Source organism: Cherax quadricarinatus, chromosome 17 (genome assembly GCF_038502225.1).
Source record: "Cherax quadricarinatus isolate ZL_2023a chromosome 17, ASM3850222v1, whole genome shotgun sequence".
NCBI lineage: Eukaryota > Metazoa > Arthropoda > Malacostraca > Decapoda > Parastacidae > Cherax > Cherax quadricarinatus.
In genome coordinates this window covers 236267-258888 of record NC_091308.1, presented here as the reverse complement: position 1 = coordinate 258888, position 22622 = coordinate 236267, and the positions used below count along the sequence as shown (strand labels likewise).

The 22622-nt window shown below is 39.2% G+C and overlaps 1 protein-coding gene across 7 annotated transcripts in view; it reads left to right on the top strand.

The window, feature by feature from the left end:
* The window catches only part of LOC128686339 (sialin), a 188333-nt gene that overhangs the window by 56999 nt on the left and 108712 nt on the right, over nucleotides 1-22622 (top strand). For all 7 annotated transcript variants that reach the window (XM_070085704.1, XM_070085700.1, XM_070085703.1 and 4 more), the window contains one exon: nucleotides 8907-8994. In XM_070085704.1, the coding sequence (XP_069941805.1) occupies nucleotides 8907-8994 (88 nt within the window). The remainder of the gene's footprint in view (nucleotides 1-8906; nucleotides 8995-22622) is intronic.

Sequence of the window (22622 nt, the reverse complement as noted above, 5' to 3'; positions counted from 1 at the left end):
TTCACTCATTAGTTACCTTATAATATGTGTAGTTTTAATGTAGGGTAAGAGGTGAGTAGTATTTATTTGTAGGAAGTCAGGTGTAGGTAGCCCGTAGGTATCGGTAGGTGTAGGTAGCCAGTAGGTATAGGTAGCCGGTAGGTGTAGGTAACTGATCGGTGTAGGTAAGGGGTAGGTGTAAGTAGCCAGTAGATGTAGGTAATCGGTAGGTGTAGGTAGCCAGGGACCCCCTCCCTACTCCAGCTACCTACACTAGCCCAGAGCAATATTATTACCATTGACATACCTTATTTACTGAGTTTAGTCATTTCTAACAGCTACGTTTAGATGCCATCATAAACAAAGGAAGAAGTGACAAGAAGTCATGCCAAGAATTGTATACAAAGCTGAATGCGTTAAAGGGAGTCACTGGATCGAATGCACATTGATACACATTTCCTTTGGTGCTGAACCAGAGAAAACATAATTTTTTTCCTCTGCCCGGCTACCACACCTCATATTTATGTGAAATTTATTGTACTGTGGGTGTTTGTATCATGTTTATATTCTATGTATTCCTTGTAGTAGGTTGGTAGACAGCAACCACCCAGGGAGGTACTACCGTCCTGCCAAGTGAGTGTAAAATGAAAGCCTGTGATTGTTTTACATGATGGTAGGATTGCTGATGTCTTTTGTCTGTCTCATAAATATGCAAGATTACAGGCATGTCTTGCTACTTCTACTTACACTTAGGTCACACTACACATACATATACACATTTATTTATACACACTCATCTGAGTTTTCTTTGATTTTATCTTAATAGTTCTTGGTCTTATTAATTTTCCTTTTATATCCATGGGGAAGTGGAATAAGAATCTTTCCTCCGTAAGCCATGCGTGTTGTAAAAGTCAACTAAAATGCCGGGAACAATGGGCTAGTAACCCCTTTTCCTGTAAAGATTACTAAAAAGAATAAGAAGAAGAAAATTGTCAAAGTGGGAAGTCTGAATGTGCGTGGATGTTGTGCAGATGATAAGAAAGAGATGATTGTGGATGTTATGAATGAGAAGAAGCTGGATGTCCTGGCTTTAAGTGAAACAAAGCTGAAGGGGGTGGGAGAGTTTCAGTGGAGAGGAATAAATGGGATTAGGTCAGGGGTTTCAAATAGAGTTAGAGCTAAAGAAGGAGTAGCAATAATGTTGAAGGATAAGCTATGGCAGGAAAAGAGGGACTATAAATGTATTAATTCAAGGATTATGTGGAGTAAAATAAAGATTGGATGTGAAAAGTGGGTTATAATAAGCGTGTATGCACCTGGAGAAGAGAGAAGTGTAGAGGAGAGAGAGAGATTTTGGGAAATGTTGAGTGAATGCGTGGGGAGTTTTGAATCAAGTGTGAGAGTAATGGTGGTTGGGGATTTCAATGCTAAAGTGGGTAAAAATGTTATGGAGGGAGTAGTAGGTAAATTTGGGGTGCCAGGGGTAAATGTAAATGGGGAGCCTTTAATTGAGCTATGTGTAGAAAGAAATTTGGTAATAAGTAATACATATTTTATGAAAAAGAGGATAAATAAATATACAAGGTTTGATGTAGCACGTAATGAAAGTAGTTTATTAGATTATGTATTGGTGGATAAAAGGTTGATGGGTAGGCTCCAGGATGTACATGTTTATAGAGGGGCAACTGATATATCGGATCATTATTTAGTTGTAGCTACAGTTAGAGTAAGAGGTAGATGGGAAAAGAGGAAGGTGGCAACAACAAGTAAGAGGGAGGTGAAAGTGTATAAACTAAGGGAGGAGGAAGTTCGAGTGAGATATAAGCGACTATTGGCAGAAAGGTGGGATAGTGCAAAGATGAGTAATGGGTGACTTAAGAAATCGTAATGACACGATTGCAAATAAACCATACCCCCGGCCGGGATTGAACCCGCGGTCATAGAGTCTCAAAACTCCAGCCCGTCGCGCTAACCACTAGACCAGCTAGCCACAATAAGATTCATCCAACTAGGTATATTTCTACACCATAGGAAAGTTAGCACAGGCACCTCTGTGACCACAAATGCAAGTTTTTACAGACGAATCTCCAGCTAGCGTGGCCGTGACGAACTCTGGGGGGGTTGAAGAGGGTTGGAATAGTTTTAAAAATGCAGTATTAGAATGTGGGGCAGAAGTTTGTGGTTATAGGAGGGTGGGTGCAGGAGGAAAGAGGAGTGATTGGTGGAATGATGAAGTATAGGGTGTGATAAAAGAGAAAAAGGTAGCTTATGAGAGGTTTTTACAAAGCAGAAGTGTTATAAGAAGAGCAGAATATATGGAGAGTAAAAGAAAGGTAAAGAGAGTGGTGAGAGAGTGCAAAAGGAGAGCAGATGATAGAGTGGGAGAGGCACTGTCAAGAAATTTTAATGAAAATAAGAAAAAATTTTGGAGTGAGTTAAACAAGAAAGCCAAGGGAAAATATGGATTTGTCAGTTAAAAACAGAGTAGGGGAGTTAGTAGATGGGGAGATGAAGGTATTAGGTAGATGGCGAGAATATTTTGAGGAACTTTTAAATGTTAAGGAAGAAACAGAGGCAGTAATTTCATGCACTGGTCAGGGAGGTATACCATCTTTTAGGAGTGAAGAAGAGCAGAATGTAAGTGTGGGGGAGGTACATGAGGCATTACGTAAAATGAAAGGGGGTAAAGCAGCTGGAACTGATGGGATCATGACAGAAATGTTAAAAGCAGGGGGGGATATAGTGTTGGAGTGGTTGGTACTTTTGTTCAATAAATGTATGAAAGAGGGGAAGGTACCTAGGGATTGGCGGAGAGCATGTATAGTCCCTTTATATAAAGGGAAAGGGGACAAAAGAGACTGTAAAAATTATAGAGGAATAAGCTTAGTGAGTATACCAGGAAAAGTGTACAGTAGGGTTATAATTGAAAGAATTAGAGGTAAGACAGAATGTAGGATTGCAGATGAGCAAGGAGGTTTCAGAGTGGGTAGGGGATGTGTAGATCAAGTGTTTACATTGAAGCATATATGTGAACAGTATTTAGATAAAGGTAGGGAAGTTTTTATTGCATTTATGGATTTAGAAAAGGCATATGATAGAGTGGATAGAGGAGCAATGTGGCAGATGTTGCAAGTATATGGAATAGGTGGTAAGTTATTAAATGCTGTAAAGAGTTTTTATGAGGATAGTGAGGCTCAGGTTAGGGTGTGTAGAAGAGAGGGAGACTATTTCCCGGTAAAAGTAGGTCTTAGACAGGGATGTGTAATGTCACCATGGTTGTTTAATATATTTATAGATGGGGTTGTAAAGGAAGTAAATGCTAGGGTGTTCGGGAGAGGGGTGGGATTAAATTTTGGGGAATCAAATTCAAAATGGGAATTGACACAGTTACTTTTTGCTGATGATACTGTGCTTATGGGAGATTCTAAAGAAAAATTGCAAAGGTTAGTGGATGAGTTTGGGAATGTGTGTAAAGGTAGAAAGCTGAAAGTGAACATAGAAAAGAGTAAGGTGATGAGGGTGTCAAATGATTTAGATAAAGAAAAATTGGATATCAAATTGGGGAGGAGTATGGAAGAAGTGAATGTTTTCAGATACTTGGGAGTTGACGTGTCGGCGGATGGATTTATGAAGGATGAGGTTAATCATAGAATTGATGAGGGAAAAAAGGTGAGTGGTGCGTTGAGGTATATGTGGAGTCAAAAAACGTTATCTATGGAGGCAAAGAAGGGAATGTATGAAAGTATAGTAGTACCAACACTTTTATATGGGTGTGAAGCTTGGGTGGTAAATGCAGCAGCGAGGAGACGGTTGGAGGCAGTGGAGATGTCCTGTTTAAGGGCAATGTGTGGTGTAAATATTATGCAGAAAATTCGGAGTGTGGAAATTAGGAGAAGGTGTGGAGTTAATAAAAGTATTAGTCAGAGGGCAGAAGAGGGGTTGTTGAGGTGGTTTGGTCATTTAGAGAGAATGGATCAAAGTAGAATGACATGGAAAGCATATAAATCTATAGGGGAAGGAAGGCGGGGTAGGGGTCGTCCTCGAAAGGGTTGGAGAGAGGGGGTAAATGAGGTTTTGTGGGCGAGGGGCTTGGACTTCCAGCAAGCATGCGTGAGCGTGTTAGATAGGAGTGAATGGAGACGAATGGTACTTGGGACCTGACGATCTGTTGGAGTGTGAGCAGGGTAATATTTAGTGAAGGGATTCAGGGAAACCGGTTATTTTCATATAGTCAGACTTGAGTCCTGGAAATGGGAAGTACAATGCCTGCACTTTAAAGGAGGGGTTTGGGATATTGGCAGTTTGGAGGGATATGTTGTGTATCTTTATATGTGTATGCTTCTAGACTGTTGTATTCTGAGCACCTCTGCAAAAACAGTGATAATGTGCGAGTGTGGTGAAAGTGTTGAATGATGATGAAAGTATTTTCTTTTTGGGGATTTTCTTTCTTTTTTGGGTCACCCTGCCTCGGTGGGAGACGGCCGACTTGTTGAAAAAAAAAAAAAAAAAAAAATGTAATGTGTTTCTTATATAATTTTGAAGAAGATACCATAGATGGATTAATGAATATGTCTATATTAATGTAAAATAAGACATTTAATGCCCAAGAGTGATTATTATTATTATTACGTATTAATATTATTATTATTGTGTCTAGACTAGAGAGATATTCTTAGTGATTTTAATGTGTACCTGCATGCCAGCAGAGTGTGTAAGTTTATTTAGGTACAGGTATACATAAGTATAATTATCAGAGTACAGTCTCTCCTCACTTAACAACGGAGTTCCGTTCCTATGACCATGTTGGTAAATGAATTTGTTGCTGCATAAGGAACATATTATAATGGTAGTGGGTTTGTGTCAGCTCTCTTTGATATTGTTTTAATGTCACCTTTGCACCATTTATAACATTTCTGGTATACATTAGGGCCCCACTTATATGGCAGGTTAGGTTCCAAGATACTGCCAGAAAGCAGACATTGCTGGAAAGCAGAACACCATTTTTTCCACTTATAAATGCATATAATTTGAGCACACTTACAGAGGTACAAAAAAAAAATACAGATAAGAGCAGCATGCCAAAGCCACTTATACTATGCATAGCATTACGGGCTGGCTTAAAATTAACTTAAGATTAACTAAGCAATGATGAAATCAGTGAAAAACATTAATGTAAACTGATTACTATAAAGCCAGATAACAGGTTTACACTATATTAAGTTAGCAATAGAACTAGGCATAAAAACAATAAAAAGTAAAATACACACACAGTACACCCATTACTTAACTTAAAATATTTGTAGTCTTAATGTAGGGTGAGAGGTGAGTTTTATTTGTAGGAAGTCAGGTTTGTGAAGTATGGTAGCCAGCCAGGTCAGCCCACCCCACCCCACCCACACATAATATACTATGACATTTAATTAAGGTGCCCCAGAGCGATAAAATATATGTACAGTACATTCATTAATTACCTTAAAATATTTGTAGTCTTAAAAAAAACCATACCACGGGCGGGGATAGAACCCATGATCAGAGAGTCTCAAAACTCCAGACCGTGGTATGGTTTGTTTGCAATCGTGTCATTACGATTTCGTGAGTCATGTTAACGGCTTTGTAGTCTTAATGTAGGGTGAGAGGTGAGTTTTGTTTGTAGGAAGTCAGGTTTGGGAAGTATGGTAGCCAGCCAAGGCAGCCCACCCCACCCCACCCACATGTAATGTAAACAAACCAGGCGAACGTCTCTGGTTTTCGTTCATACATGTTTGTATTATACCATAATACAGACACTTTACATTGTGTACACGTTGTCTCCACACTGATATAGTAGAATAAATAAAGAGAAACACTCCCATTCCCACGTAATGCCATTTTTATAAGAAATGATGCTCTGAGTGAAGGCATATGAAAGGAATAATTTTTTAGTCACCCCCAGTAATATTATAGTGTACACATTTTCTCTGATGTTGGACTACAAGTCGCCTGGCTACCACAAGTCCTACAAGTCGCCAGGCTACCACAAGTCCTGCAAGTCGCCTGGCTACCACATCTCATATTTATGTTAATTTATTCTACTGTGGGGTGTATTTATCATGTTTATATGTAGCATGTTTATTATATAATTTTGAAAAAAATATCATGCATGGATTAATGGAAATGTTTATATTAATGTAATACATATATGACATTTAATGTGCCCAAGAGATTATGTATTATTATTAATATGGCGCCAAGAGAAGAGAGAGACTTATTGATTTTAATGTGTGTCTGCATGCCTGCACAGTATGTACATTTAGGTACATATAAAATATTTTAGGTAGTAGGTTGGTAGACAGCAACCGCCCAGGGAGGTACTACCGCCCTGCCAGGTGAGTGTAAAATTGAAGCCTGTAATTGTTTTACACGATGGTAGGATTGCTGGTGTCTTTTTTTTTTTTTCCTGTCTCATACACATGCAAGATTTCAGGTACGTCTTGCTACTTCTACTTACACTTAGGTCACACTACACATTCTTGTACAAGCATATATATACACACCCCTTTGGGTTTTCTTCTATTTTCTTTCTAGTTCTTGTTCTTGTTTATTTCCTCTTACCTCCATGGGGAAGTGGAACAGAATTCTTCCTCCGTAAGCCATGCGTGTTGTAAGAGGCGACTAAAATGCCAGGAGCAAGGGGCTAGTAACCCCTTCTCCTGTATATATTACTAAATGTAAAAGGAGAAACTTTCATTTTTCCTTTTGGGCCACCCCGCCTCGGTGGGATACAGCCAGTGTGTTGAAAGAAAGAAAGAATATAAAATATGAAATAACTTTAAAACACTTGAAATTTGGGAAAGTTTCCGGACATAATAAACAGATGTGCTTACGGAGAATGTAAACAAACTCGGTAGGGTGTGCCGCATTAGAAAGATCGGAAACCATATAGCAAGTTTTGGTCATAATTTGAAACTGCCATGTTAGTGGAATGCAGTAAGGCGAAACACCTTAAAGCTGGACCCTATTGTCTGCCTTCAGCATTCTATGGAGAGGGAGCATGGACACGGGGGTCATCCCCCACACACTAAAAACAACAGACATAGCCCCACTCCACAAAGGTGGTAGTAAAGCAATTGCAAAGAACTACAGACCAATAGCACTAACATCCCATATCATAAAAATCTTTGAGAGGGTTCTAAGAAGAAAGATTGCCAACCACCTTGATACCCATCAGTTACACAACCCAGGGCAACATGGGTTTAGAGCAGGTTGCTCCTGCCTGTCCCAGCTACTGGATCACTATGGCCAGGTCCTGGATGCTGTTGAGGATAAACAAAATGCAGATGTGTGACCATGGTGTAATAGCACACAAAATGCATGACAAAGGAATAACAGGAAAAGTTGGTAGATGGATCTATAACTTCCTGACAAACAGAACACAAAGAGTAATAGTAAACAGAGTAAAGTCCCAGGTAGCCATGGTGAAAAGCTCTGTTCCACAAGGCACAGTACTCGCTCCCATTCTATTCCTCATCCTCATTTTGGACATAGAGATGTAAGCCATAGGTCCATGTCTTCCTTTGCGGATGACACCCGGATTGCCATGGGAGTGACCTCCATCGAAGATGCTGCAAGACTCCAAACGGACATCAATCAGATCTTCAAATGGGCCACTCAAAACAATATAAAGTTCAATGAGGAGAAATTTTAACTATTCAAATATGGAAAACTTGAGGTAATTAAAAATGTATCAGGGTATATGACAAATTCTAACCATACAATAGAGCAAAAAAGAAATGTGAAGGACCTGGGAGTGATAATGTCAGAGGATCTTGCCTTCAAAGACCACAACAATGTATCTACCTCATCTGCTAGAAAAATGATAGGATGGATAATGAGAACCTTCAAAACTAGGGACGCCAAGCCCATGATGATCCTCTTGAAATCGCTTGTTCTCTCTAGGCTGGAATACTGCTATACACTAATGGCCCCCTTCAAGGCTGGAGACATTGCAGACCTGGAGAGCGTACAAAGAACTTTCACGGCACACATAAGTACGATAAGGCACCTAAATTACTGGGAACGGTTGAAGGTCCTTGATCTGCATTCCCTGGAATGCAGGTGAGAGAGATATATGATAATATACACTTGGAAGGTCCTGGAGGGGTTGGTACCAAACCTGCACACGAAAGCAAAAGACTCGGCAGGAGATGTAACATTCCCCCGATGAAAAGCAAGGGCGCCACGAGTATGTTGAGAGACAACACAGTAAATGTCCAGGGTCCAAGACTGTTCAGCTGCCTCCCAGCATACATAAGAGGGATTACCAATAGACCCCTGGCTGTCTTCAAGAAGGCACTGGACAGGCACCTAATGTCAGTAACAAATGCACGTTGTTCAAGGCAAGCAATTAACTGATCACACATTTTCATCATATCGCCTATAGGGACTTTTTCACCTGTGTTCACAATGTCATCATCATCACTACTATTCTCACGCTTATTTGTATTTGACACCATGTCAGCAGTTTCACCATCACTCGAGGAATGCCCAACAGGTGCATCATTGTCAGTGTTCAGCTTGCTGTAACTCCATTAGCACACAGTCAAGATCTTTGTTTTTTACCCTATGCAGTGTTTTCCTATTTTTCATTAGTTTTGGTCATCACTGTCACTATAATACTTTAGTAACTTGTCTTTCTGTTTCTTTAAATCATAAACAGTGGTAGTTTCAACACCATATTCTTCAGTAAGACACCGCACTGACACACCACGATCAGGCTTCTGCAGTATCTCTACCTTCTGGGTTATTGATAACTTCAGATGCTTCCTTTTCTTTTTCTCACTGTTACCCATAGGGGTACCTATGTACCTAGGTACCTACTGTACCTATATAGTACTCTATACAATATCTATACAGTACTGTATACAGAACTAATTCATAGTTTTTTCCAGGGTGTGACATTCCCAGCAATGAATGCCTTGATGGCAAAGTGGGTTCCTCCCCTTGAACGAAGCAAGATGAGCTCCCTTGTATATGCTGGTAGGTAGAGTACAATACATTCAATAAAAAACTATATGCAGCAAAATTGTGAAAAGTGTGAAGTAATTCTATTGGAAGTAGGTCACAGATGTTCACCTGTTTTAGAAATAATTTTTGAGAACTAAAAAATATTTAATCAAATGACCCCTTAGTATCTGATACAAGTTCCAATGAAAGTTGAAGACAACATTTTTGAAAGGCATTAAGGCTTCAGGATGCATGGTTTCTTCAGTCATTTTATTCAGAATACTGTTTATAATCTGATCAGAACTATGCTCCTCTCTGGTACAGTATTTTGTTTTTTATGGTAAATATAAGTTTTCATTTGTTGTAGCAAATACTACTTTCACTTGGATCCCATTTCCTTTCTCTTTTTATGAAGTGTTTGGCCCGAGTCTTGATGAAAATTAGCCTTGTGACCCATGCCTTATTGTTAGCCTTGCACATCACACACAATATACTCTGCATTACATTGTTTTTCTTGAACACACTGGGATTTTCAGAGTGATACACCAGTAAAGGCTTCACTTTGAAATCCCCACTAGCATTACCACAGAACAAAAGAGTAAGCCTATCCTTCATAGGCTTGTATCCTGGCAGTGCCGTTTCCTCCTATGTGATGTAGTTCCTCTTTGGCATTTTCTTCCAAAAGAGGCCTGTTTCGTCACAATTGAACACTTGTTGGGGGAGGAATCCTTCAGCCTCTTAATGAATGCTTTGGCAACACATTTGTCAGAACTTGCAGCCTTGCCATGACTTAGCTGTGTATGCCACTTCACTTCTTGAATCTGTTGAACCAGCCTTTGCTGGCCTTAAATTCACTAACAGCAGCACTCGTTCCTGGCATTTTCTTTACGAGATCAGCATGCAACTGCCTTGCCTTCTCGCAAATTATCCCCTCGAAAACACCATCTCCCGCTAATTGTTTCTTATCGATCCACACCACCAACAACAACAACAACAACAACTCCACATCCTCGATTGTTTGTGACCTCTGTTTCGTTAGCATATTTGCCCCTTTTACAACATCAGCTTCCTTGATTTCTGCTTTCTTCAACAGGGTGGAACTGATTGTTGATGTAGATTTCCCACACATCCTGGTAAGCTCTGTCACGCGTACGCCACTTTCATAATTTGCTATAACTTCTTTCTTGAATTCTATCATGTTTTTCACCTTCTTTGCCAAAGGGCTGGCACTCTGAACTTTCTTTGGCCTCATGGTGGCTTATTTCACAGTCAGTAAACAATAAATAAGCACAAAAACAATAAAGAAGCACAAAAAACAATGGATGAATGTGCTGAGTATTCCTAACTCTAACAGAGAGAGACGCAGACTGTGATAGGTGTGAGGTAGTGGTGTCGCGGGCGGGTGGACATGTCGCATACCAACGATTTCCGAGCGGATCAGCGGAATGTGGAGGGAAATTTCGCCGAAAAAAGTGCTCAATTTCCAAATTGTATGATATCTGCACCAGCCAAAAACCTGGGGTCCACTGTACAGTGGACCCTTGGGTAACAATTTTAATCCGTTCCAGAGAGCTTGTCCTTAACCAATTTTATCGTTAGCCGAATTAATTTTCCCCATAAGAAATAATGGAAATCCAATTAATCCGTTCCAGACACCCAAAAGTATTAAAAAAACTTTTTATTTTTCACTTGTAATATACATTTTCCTACACAGAAAACAATGAGACATGAAGAATAAATACATGAAGAATAAATGACACTTACCTTTATTGAAGATTTATTGATGAGTGATGAGATGGGAGGAGGGGAGATGATGGAGGTGTTGTATTATTGTTTGGAAGGGGAATCCCCTTCCATAAGGACTTTAGGTAGCAAGTCCTTTTCTGGGGTTACTTCCCTTCTTTGTTTTTTTAATGCCACTGGGAACAACTTGATAGTCACTGGAAGTCTGTCGCACCAAAAATCTGTCCATAGAGCTCTGTTTCTGGCATTCCTTTAAGATTTCCCTAAAATGGGACACAACATTGTCATTGTAAAAGTCACCAGCATGGCTTGCAACAGCTGTGTCAGGGTGATGTTCATCCATAAAGGCTTGCACCTTTGTCCACATTGTACAAATGTCCTTAATCGTTGAAGAAGGCAACTTTCTCCATCTCTCTCTCCCCTCCTCTGAAGCAATTTCCTCACTTGTGGTCTCTTGCTGTTGCAGATGCTCTTGCAGCTCATCAGTGGTTAGTTCTTCATTGTCGTCATCCACCAACTCCTCCACATCCTCGCCACTAACCTCCAACCCCATGGACTTCCCCAATGACACAGTAGATTCCACAACTGGTAGAGGCTCCTCAAGGTTAGCGCCAAACCCTTCAAAATCCTTCTCTTGTACACATTGTGGCCACAATTTCCTCCAGGCAGAGTTCAAAGTCCTGCAAGTCACTCCCTCCCAAGCCTTACCTATAAAATTTATGCAACTGAGGATACTGAAGTGATCTTTCCAAAACTCTCTTAGGGTCAATTCAGTGTCTGAGGTCACTTCAAAGCACTTTTGGAATACTGCTTTGGTGTACAGTTTTTTTAAATTTGAAATGACCTGCTGGTCCATGGGCTGTAGGAAAGGAGTGGTGTTAGGGGACAAAAATTTCACTTTGATGAAACTCAACTTCCCCACAATTCGCTCTTGCAAGTCTGGAGGATGAACTGGAGCATTGTCTAATACCAGGAGGCACTTGAAGTTCAATTTATTTTCCAGGAGGTATTTTTTCACAGTGGGGCCAAACACATGATAGAACCAATCATGGAAAATGTCCCTAGTGACCCATGCCTTACTGTTTGCCTTCCATATCACACACATTAGCTTTGACAACACTGTTTTTCTTTAACACTCTGGGAGTTTGAGTGATACACCAGTAAAGGCTTCACTTTGCAATCCCCACTAGCATTACTATAAAACTTGAGAGTTAGCCTGTCTTTCATAGGCTTGTGTCCTGGGAGTGCCTTTTCCTTGTGAGTAAAGTAGGTCTTGTTTGGCATTTTCTTCCAAAACAGGCCTGTGTCATCACACTTGAACACTTGTTGGGGGTTTTAATTTTTCAGCCTCTATGTACCCCTTAAAGTCCTGCACATATTTTTCAGCCGCTTTTTGGTCAGAACTGGCAGCCTCACCATGCCTTATCACACTGTGTATGCCACTATGATTCTTAAATCTCTCAAACCAACCTTTGCTGGCCTTAAATTCACTAACATCAGCACTAGTACCAGGCATTTTCTTAATGTGATCTGCATGCAACTGCCTTGCCTTTTCACATATGATTGACTGTGAAATACTCTCCTGATAATTGTTTGTCGTTGATCCACACCAATAACAGTCTCTTCACATCTTCGAGTATTTGCGGTCTCTGTTTTGTAAGCATACTTGCACCTTTCGCAACAACAGCTTCCTTGATTGCCTTTCTGTTGGCCAAGATAGTAACGATGGTTGACTGGGGTTTATTATACAACCGGGCCAGCTCGGAAGCACGCACTCCACTTTCATACTTAGCGAGTATCTCTTTCTTCAGTTCCATAGTATTTCTCACCCTTTTTACCACAGGGTTGGCACTAGAAGCTTTCTTTGGGCCCATGGTGGCTTATTTAGCAGTTACAAGCACTAAAAAATGGAATAATACAAAATGTATCGCATGTATGTGTGGAACCATCCGCCCTGGCTTGTAAACAATGGCACACTGGCTGTATATAGTGGCCGGGCAACCACGGGCGGCCCAGGCCATGCGGACACGTTCGGGACGAATGTCCCTAACAGAGTTTTTCATTGTTTGCCAAGCCAATATTTGTACGCAAAGACGCATCGATATCTGATTTTATCGCTATCTGATGGCATCGTTACAATAGGGTCCACTGTAATTGGATGTGTGTTGTTTACTGTGTGATTTGAGACTAGTGTTCCCATAGCTCATAAGGCCAGTTTTTCCCCTACCTCGCTGTATGCAAAGAAAAAAGAAAAAAATTACGATATGCTTCATAAGATTCTAATGCAGTTAAATATCAGTATTGAAGATTTGAAGTCAGTCAAAAGAGGTATTCACAAGGTATCACACAGAAACTATCCTATTTTCTTCAGTAAAAATGGGAAAATTGTTACCTACACAACCTATAACCAGTTATCCTTCCAGTAAGTAAGATTCATCAGCTTTGAATGATTAATGCTAGTCAGAAGAGGCACTTTCTAGTTTTCATACAGAGGTCAATATCCCAAAATAAACCAACATAAAATTTATAAGTTTGAACCCTTTCAGAAATTGCATTCTCAAGTTATTGGCAGTAAAGGTTTGAAGCCAATCAAATAAGGTATTCACAAATTATAACACAAAAACTACTATTTCAATATTTGCAATTTTTTCAATGAAGTTGACAAATTAGTACCTTTACAGTTCAAAATTAATTAAATTTCTAGGTCAGTTTCATTAAAGATTAAAGAATTTTTATTTCAGCATGATACAATGTACAGAGGTGGGTAACATTTAGGTGTGCATGCAGAAAGCCCTTTAGTTTGCAGAGTATTTCAGGCAAACTTAAAACTGTCTAAAGACTAATAAGGCAATAATATATGATTGCTTGCATATACAGTCTTTAATTGGTTGTAATAGTAAATTTAGGAATTACAGTGAACACTTTTATTGAGTTTAATGGTTTTAAGGTATTGAGGATTCTAGCATGTGAGCATATTTTGAATACATTCAGTATATGTGATAGTTGTGATTACAAATAGAGTGAACCCCTGTGTTTTGGCGGCCGCGACTTTCGTGAAATCCGACTTTAGGCAACTTTTTTCAGCAAAATACAGTGGACCCCCGATTAACGATATTTTTTCATTCCAGAAGTATGTTCAGGTGCCAGTACTGATCGAATTTGTTCCCATAAGGAATATTGTGAAGTAGATTAGTCCATTTCAGACCCCCAAACATACACGTACAAACGCACTTATATAAATACACTTACATAATTGGTCACATTAGGAGGTGATCGTTAAGCGGGGGTCCACTGTATAGCCTTGCGGTTTGTGATTTGCCTCATGATTCCTCCGTCGTACAGGATGCATCCGTGCAGCTGGGAGCAGCCAGGTGTACACAAAGGCTCCCACACAACATTCAGAGAGTTAGTGTAGCATGATTTTTGGCGAGTGACCATCACCACACGGGTTCATACGATATATTTCATAATAATCCATTGTTTTTTGTGCTTGCAACTGCTGAATAAGCCACCATGGGTCAAAAGAAAGCTCCTAGTGCCAGTCCTTTGATAAAGAAGGAAAGAAACACGATAGAATTCAAGAAAAAACTTATAGCTAAGTACCAAAGTGGATGAGGAAGGGAGAGGGGAGAATGTGCCTCCAGTGATTCAGTGATTCTAAGATATGTCTGATACTAAAGCAGCAGGTATCTTTAAAGGCTATAGCTCCAGCCAGCGATAAAGTGTAGCATTAACAGTAGCAAGTAAGTTAAGCGATTAAGCAATAGAAAAACAACACAAAAGTAACTCTCCAATGTTGTTCGAGGTGTATAGAGTCACTGAACATATGCCGCCCTGCTATCTTCCACCACCCTAAACCTCTGCCTGCATCTCGTCCATCAGACTAACTAATTAAACTAACATCTCCTCCAAGGTAAGTGTAAATATTTCTTATTTATTCTAGGTAGTAGATTGGTAGACAGCAACTGCCCAGGGAGGTACTACCGTCCTGCCAAGTAAGTGTAAAATGAAAGCCTGTAATTGTTTTACATGATGGTAGGATTGCTGGTGTCCTTTTTTCTGTCTCGTAAACATGCAAGGTTTCAGGTACGTCTTGCCACTTCTACTTACACTTAGGTCACACTACACATGCATGTACAAGCATATATATACACAACCCTCTGGGTTTTCTATTTTCTTATTCGTTCCTCTTCTTGTTTATTTCCTCTTATCTCCATGGGAAAGTGGAACAGAATTCTTCCTCCATAAGCCATGTGTGTTTTAAGAGGCGACTAAAATGCTGGGAGCAAGGGGCTAGTAACCCCTTCTCCTGTATAAATTACTAAATTTGAAAAGAGAAACTTTTATTTTTCTTTTTGAGCCACCCTGCCTCGGTTGGATATGGCCGGTTTGTTGAAAGAAGATTTCTTATTTATAAATTACGTACATTGTTTCAGTGTGAATAGTGGTGGTGGCTTCTGCTGCCGCCTCCACTACCACTAATATATGTGGCTTCTCTTAGTGGCCCTTATAAACCCAACAACACCACCACCTCTTACTCCTCACATGCATTGACATATTTTATTAATTCTAGAGTTTATATCATGTTTCTATGTTGTTAATATTGTTTATTATGTCATATTAGATGAATTTTGATAGATAATTAAGCCGTAGAGATGATATTAGCATCATATTGAAGCACAATAAACTCGCTTCCCTCTTGCCTCCTACCTGTCTGCCATATACCAATAAAAGTTAAAGGTAAGTGTGATGTTAAATGTTCATTTATCCATTTTATTAGTGCTTTATATTTTTTTGTCATTGTTTTCTGTATGTAATCTATATTTAATCTTTAAAAAAATATTTTTTGTTAATACTTTTGGGTGTCTGAAATGGATTAATTGTATTTCCATTATTTCTTATGGGGAAAATGGTTTTGCCATTCATGAATTTCGGCTTTCAGCAGACTCTCTGGAATGGATTAATCATGAAAAATGAGGGTCCACTGTACTGAGAATAATAATAGTCTTTTTCACATTCATGTGGCAATGAGAATGTTTTTTTTTTCATCAAACCTGCCATATCCACCAAGGCAGGGTGACCTGAAAAGAAAAACAAAAGTTTCTCTTTTTAAGTTTGGTAATGTATACAGGAGAAGGGGTTACTAGCCACTTGCTCCTGGCAGTTTAGTCGACATGCATGGCTGACAGAAGAAGAATTTTGTTCCACTTCCCCGTGCCTCTCAGCATACATAAGGGGGGTTTACCAATAGCCCTCTGGCTGCCCTCAAGAAGGCACTGGACAGGCACCTAAAGTTAGCACCAGATCAGCCAGGCTATGGTTTGTGTGTAGCCAGCAGTAACAGCCTGCTGAATCAGACCCTGATCCACCACAGGGTCAGGTCTTAGACTGGGCCATGGGGGCATTGACTCCCAAAACCCTCTCCAGGTGTATACTCCAGGTATGGAGATAAGAGGAAATAAACAAGAACAAGAACTATTAAGAAAATAGAAGAAAACCCAGAGGGGTGTGTATATATATGCTTGTACATGCATGTGTAGTGTGACCTAAGTGTAAGTAGAAGTAGCAAGATGTACCTGAAATCTTGCATGTTTATGAAATAGAAATAAAAGACACCAACAATCCTACCATCATGTAAAACAGTTACAGGATGGTAGTACCTCCCTGGGCAGTTGCTGTCTACCAACCTACTACCTAGGAAAAAAAATATATACAGTAGGGCCCCACTTTACGGTGTTTTGCTTTACGGCGTTCCGCTAATACGGTCATTTCAAATTATGACCAAAACTCAATATATGGCTCCCCCCACCTGACTTTCTAATACAGTCACCGCGCCCCACCCGGTTTGTTTACATTCTCTGTGAGATCCGTAAGCACTAAGTCTCTCCATTATGTCTGGAAACTCCAAAATTTTAAGTGTTTTTAAAAGTTATTTCATATTTTATATATACATACTCTGATAATTATACTTATGTATACCTGTATACTTAAATAAACTTAAACACTGTGCTGGCATGCAGGTAAACATTAAAATCAGTAAGAGTGTCTTATGTCTCCAGACGTCATATTAGTAATGATGATAATAATCACTGAGTCTCATTTAAATGTCTTATATTACGTTAATACAGTATACATATTTTCGTTAATCCATCTGTGATATTTTTTCAAAATTATATAATAAACACAATGCATAACATATAAATATGATAAATACACCCCACAGTAGAATAAATAAACATAAATATGAGATGTGGTAGCAGACGACTTGCACGAGTGACGCCATATTAAAAATAATAATAATAATAATCACCGAGTCTCATTAAATGTCATATACGTTAATATACACATTTTCATTAATCCATCCATGATATTTTTTTCAAAATTATATAATAAATATGATACATAACGTATAAAGATGATAAATACACCCCACAATAGAATAAATAAACATAAATATGAGATGTGGGAGCCAGATAACTTGTACAAGTGATGCCAAGAATAACATTTTCTCTAATCTAACATAAGAGAAAATGTGTTACTGGGGGTAACTGTAGAAAATTATTCCTTTCGTATGTATGTAAGTAAGTTTATTCAGGTATACACAAATACAGTTACATAGATTATCATACATAACAGCGTATGTGTAGAGAACCTAGGATAACCCAAAAGAGTCAGTGACTTATTTCCATTCCCTTCACTCAGAGCGTCATTTCTTCTCAAAATGATGTTACATGAGAATGGGAGTGTTCTTCTTTATTTATTCTACCGTATCAATGTAGAGACAACCTGTACACAATGTAACTTGTACACAAACCAGACGTGTACACTTTGCTTACAAAACTTACCTTCGCCTGGTTTGTTTACATAACTCAGCGCCTGTCCTCTCTCATGCACTCATTCTTTCTCTCATTTATTCATTTTATCTCATTTACTTACTCCTGACCCTACATTAAGACTGCAAATATTTTAAGGTAAGCAATGAGTAAACTGTAAATGCATTTTATCGCTCTGGGATGCTTAAATGTAATAGAATATTATGTGTAGGTGGGGTGGCCTGGTATGGTAGCCTGGCTGACTACTATACATACCACACTTGATTTCTTACAATAAATAAGTTAGAGCTAAAGAAGGAGTAGCAATAATGTTGAAGGATAAGCTATGGCAGGAAAAGAGGGACTATAAATGTATTAATTCAAGGATTATGTGGAGTAAAATAAAGATCGGATGTGAAAAGTGGGTTATAATAAGCGTGTATGCACCTGGAGAAGAGAGAAGTGTAGAGGAGAGAGAGAGATTTTGGGAAATGTTGAGTGAATGTGTGGGGAGTTTTGAATCAAGTGTGAGAGCAATGGTGGTTGGGGATTTCAATGCTAAAGTGGGTAAAAATGTTATGGAGGGAATAGTAGGTAAATTTGGGGTGCCAGGGGTAAATGTAAATGGGGAGCCTTTAATTGAGCTATGTGTAGAAAGAGATTTGGTAATAAGTAATACATATTTTATGAAAAAGAGGATAAATAAATATACAAGGTATGATGTAGCACGTAATGAAAGTAGTTTATTAGATTATGTATTGGTAGATAAAAGGTTGATGGGTAGGCTCCAGGATGTACATGTTTATAGAGGTTCAACTGATATATCGGATCATTATTTAGTTGTAGCTACAGTTAGAGTAAGAGGTAGATGGGAAAAGAGGAAGGTGGCAACAACAAGTAAGAGGGAGGTGAAAGTGTATAAACTAAGGGAGGAGGAAGTTCGGGTGAGATATAAGCGACTATTGGCAGAAAGGTGGGCTAGTGCAAAGATGAGTAGTGGGGGGGTTGAAGAGGGTTGGAATAGTTTTAAAAATGCAGTATTAGAATGTGGGGCAGAAGTTTGTGGTTATAGGAGGGTGGGGGCAGGAGGAAAGAGGAGTGATTGGTGGAATGATGAAGTAAAGGGTGTGATAAAAGAGAAAAAGGTAGCTTATGAGAGGTTTTTACAAAGCAGAAGTGTTATAAGAAGAGCAGAGTATATGGAGAGTAAAAGAAAGGTAAAGAGAGTGGTGAGAGAGTGCAAAAGGAGAGCAGATGATAGAGTGGGAGAGGCACTGTCAAGAAATTTTAATGAAAATAAGAAAAAATTTTGGAGTGAGTTAAACAAGTTAAGAAAGCCTAGGGAAAGTATGGATTTGTCAGTTAAAAACAGAGTAGGGGAGTTAGTAGATGGGGAGATGGAGGTATTAGGTAGATGGCGAGAATATTTTGAGGAACTTTTAAATGTTAAGGAAGAAACAGAGGCAGTAATTTCATGCACTAGTCAGGGAGGTATACCATCTTTTAGGAGTGAAGAAGAGCAGAATGTAAGTGTGGGGGAGGTATGTGAGGCATTACGTAAAATGAAAGGGGGTAAAGCAGCTGGAACTCATGGGATCATGACAGAAATGTTAAAAGCAGGGGGGGATATAGTGTTGGAGTGGTTGGTACTTTTGTTTAATAAATGTATGAAAGAGGGGAAGGTACCTAGGGATTGGCGGAGAGCATGTATAGTCCCTTTATATAAAGGGAAAGGGGACAAAAGAGACTGTAAAAATTATAGAGGAATAAGTTTACTGAGTATACCAGGAAAAGTGTACGGCAGGGTTATTATTGAAAGAATTAGAGGTAAAACAGAATGTAGGATTGCGGATGACAAGGAGGTTTCAGAGTGGGTAGGGGATGTGTAGATCAAGTGTTTACATTGAAGCATATATGTGAACAGTATTTAGATAAAGGTAGGGAAGTTTTTATTGCATTTATGGATTTAGAAAAGGCATATGATAGAGTGGATAGAGGAGCAATGTGGCAGATGTTGCAAGTATATGGAATAGGTGGTAAGTTATTAAATGCTGTAAAGAGTTTTTATGAGGATAGTGAGGCTCAGGTTAGGGTGTGTAGAAGAGAGGGAGACTATTTCCCGGTAAAAGTAGGTCTTAGACAGGGATGTGTAATGTCACCATGGTTGTTTAATATATTTATAGATGGGGTTGTAAAGGAAGTAAATGCTAGGGTGTTCGGGAGAGGGGTGGGATTAAATTTTGGGGAATCAAATTCAAAATGGGAATTGACACAGTTACTTTTTGCTGATGATACTGTGCTTATGGGAGATTCTAAAGAAAAATTGCAAAGGTTAGTGGATGAGTTTGGGAATGTGTGTAAAGGTAGAAAGCTGAAAGTGAACATAGAAAAGAGTAAGGTGATGAGGGTGTCAAATGATTTAGATAAAGAAAAATTGGATATCAAATTGGGGAGGAGGAGTATGGAAGAAGTGAATGTTTTCAGATACTTGGGAGTTGACGTGTCGGTGGATGGATTTATGAAGGATGAGGTTAATCATAGAATTGATGAGGGAAAAAAGGTGAGTGGTGCGTTGAGGTATATGTGGAGTCAAAAAACGTTATCTATGGAGGCAAAGAAGGGAATGTATGAAAGTATAGTAGTACTAACACTCTTATATGAGTGTGAAGCTTGGGTGGTAAATGCAGCAGTGAGGAGACGGTTGGAGGCAGTGGAGATGTCCTGTTTAAGGGCAATGTGTGGTGTAAATATTATGCAGAAAATTCGGAGTGTGGAAATTAGGAAAAGGTGTGGAGTTAATAAATAAAAGTATTAGTCAGAGGGCAGAAGAGGGGTTGTTGAGGTGGTTTGGTCATTTAGAGAGAATGGATCAAAGTAGAATGACATGGAAAGCATATAAATCTATAGGGGAAGGAAGGCGGGGTAGGGGTCGTCCTCGAAAGAGTTGGAGAGAGGGGGTAAAGGAGGTTTTGTGGGCAAGGGGATTGGACTTCCAGCAAGCGTGCGTGAGCGTGTTAGATAGGAGTGAATGGAGACGAATGGTACTTGGGACCTGACGATCTGTTGGAGTGTGAGCAGGGTAATATTTAGTGAAGGGATTCAGGGAAACCGGTTATTTTCATATAGTCGGACTTGAGTCCTGGAAATGGGAAGTACAATGCCTGCACTTTAAAGGAGGGGTTTGGGATATTGGCAGTTTGGAGGAATATATTGTGTATCTTTATATGTGTATGCTTCTAAACTGTTGTATTCTGAGCACCTCTGCAAAAACAGTGATAATGTGCGAGTGTGGTGAAAGTGTTGAGTGATGATGAAAGTATTTTATTTTTGGGGATTTTCTTTCTTTTTTTTTGGGTCACCCTGCCTCGGTGGGAGACGGCCGACTTGTTGAAAAAAAAAAAAAATACTACTTGTCTCACCCTAGATTAAGACTATAAATATTTTAAGGTAAGTATTGAGTGCACTATGTGTGTATTGTACCTTTTTATTGTTTTTTGATGCCTAGTTCTATTGCTAACTTAATATATGTTAGTGTAAACTTGTTATCTAGTATTTGTATGCATTTATAAGTGGAAAAAAAGGGTGTTCCACTTTATGGCGTATTACAAAAAAGTAATTTTTAAAAGAAGATGGTGTTAAGATTTACCCCTTTTGTAATAAAGAGTTCGGGATACATAAATACACACATTAATAAATTAATCTTTAATATATAAAAATCAACTATCTTTGGTCTAGAGGTATTTGAACTATGATATAATAATAATATGTACATGTTACTATAATAAATTATAATCAGCATTTTACTAAAATAATAAATAATTAATAACCCTACACAGGGTACAACTCTTGACACTATTGTGTCACTATATATATATATATCTCTATGCTAAAATAATAAATTATAAATAACATTTGTATAATAATAAATTACAATCAACTGCTTCTCACGACACGAGGCCAGTCACACGATACTATTCAGTGTACACTACAACCAGGCCATCTTCAGTGTCCCACGACACCCTTTTCATTTATGGCGATTTCCGCTTTACAGCGGTAGCCTGGAACCTAACCTGCCGTATAAGTGGGGCCCTACTGTATATACTACAGTGGTACCTCAGTATACGTCCTTAATCCATTCCAGGACCTTGGACTTATACCAAACAGGACGTATACCCAACGAATTTTCCCATAAGAAATACGTACAGGGAAAAGGATTAATCCATTCCCATGAAAAAATTCCTATTGTTATTGGCATATTATACACTGATGGGGTTGTATAAAATAATTTAAACACTGCTTAATACTAAAATATGTAATTTAAACACTGCTTAATACTAAAATACATACATAAATACAAAAGAATTAGATGAAATAAATGTAAAATTAACCTCACTTTGCTGAAAAGAGTAGAGTGCCTACTAGGATAGTGCTGAGAAGGGAGGAGGAGGCAATGTTATTGTTTGGAAGGAGAGTCCCCTTCTCTTTTCTGTCTCTTTTTCCTATTTGGACCTGGTTGAAGCTCACCAGGTTTGGCTTTTACTAAAAATCTGTCCAAAGAACTTTGCTTCTGCCTGCTCCTCAGGATGTTTCAGAATTGTGACCTTGTCTGGTCATTCCAGACAATGCTGTTACGGCTTGTTTGGGCCTTGTTGGGGTGGTACTTCTCTGCAAAGTTTTTGACATCCATCCATTTGGCAAAGATTTCATTGATTAATGAAGTAGAGGCTTCCTCTATCTCCTCTTCTGAGCCTGAAGAGAGTCTTAGTCTTGTGCAGCTCCTTCTCAAGTTCCTGCAGCTCCTCAGTGGTCAGCTCTTCCCTGTGCCCCTCTACTAACTCCTCCACATCACCATCACTCACATCCAGACCCATGGACCTACCCATAGAGACAGTATCCTCCAACACAGACACAGCCTCAAAGCCCTCAAAGTCCCTTTCAGTCACTGCTTCTGTCCATAAATTCCTCCAAGCAGAGTTCATTGTTCTGTATAAAACTTCCTGCCAGGCTTTGTCAACGAGAGCTATGCAATGGGCGATAGTAAAGTAATTTTTCCAAAACTCTCTCTGGGTTAACCTTGTGCCAGAGGTTGCTTCAAAGCACCTCTGG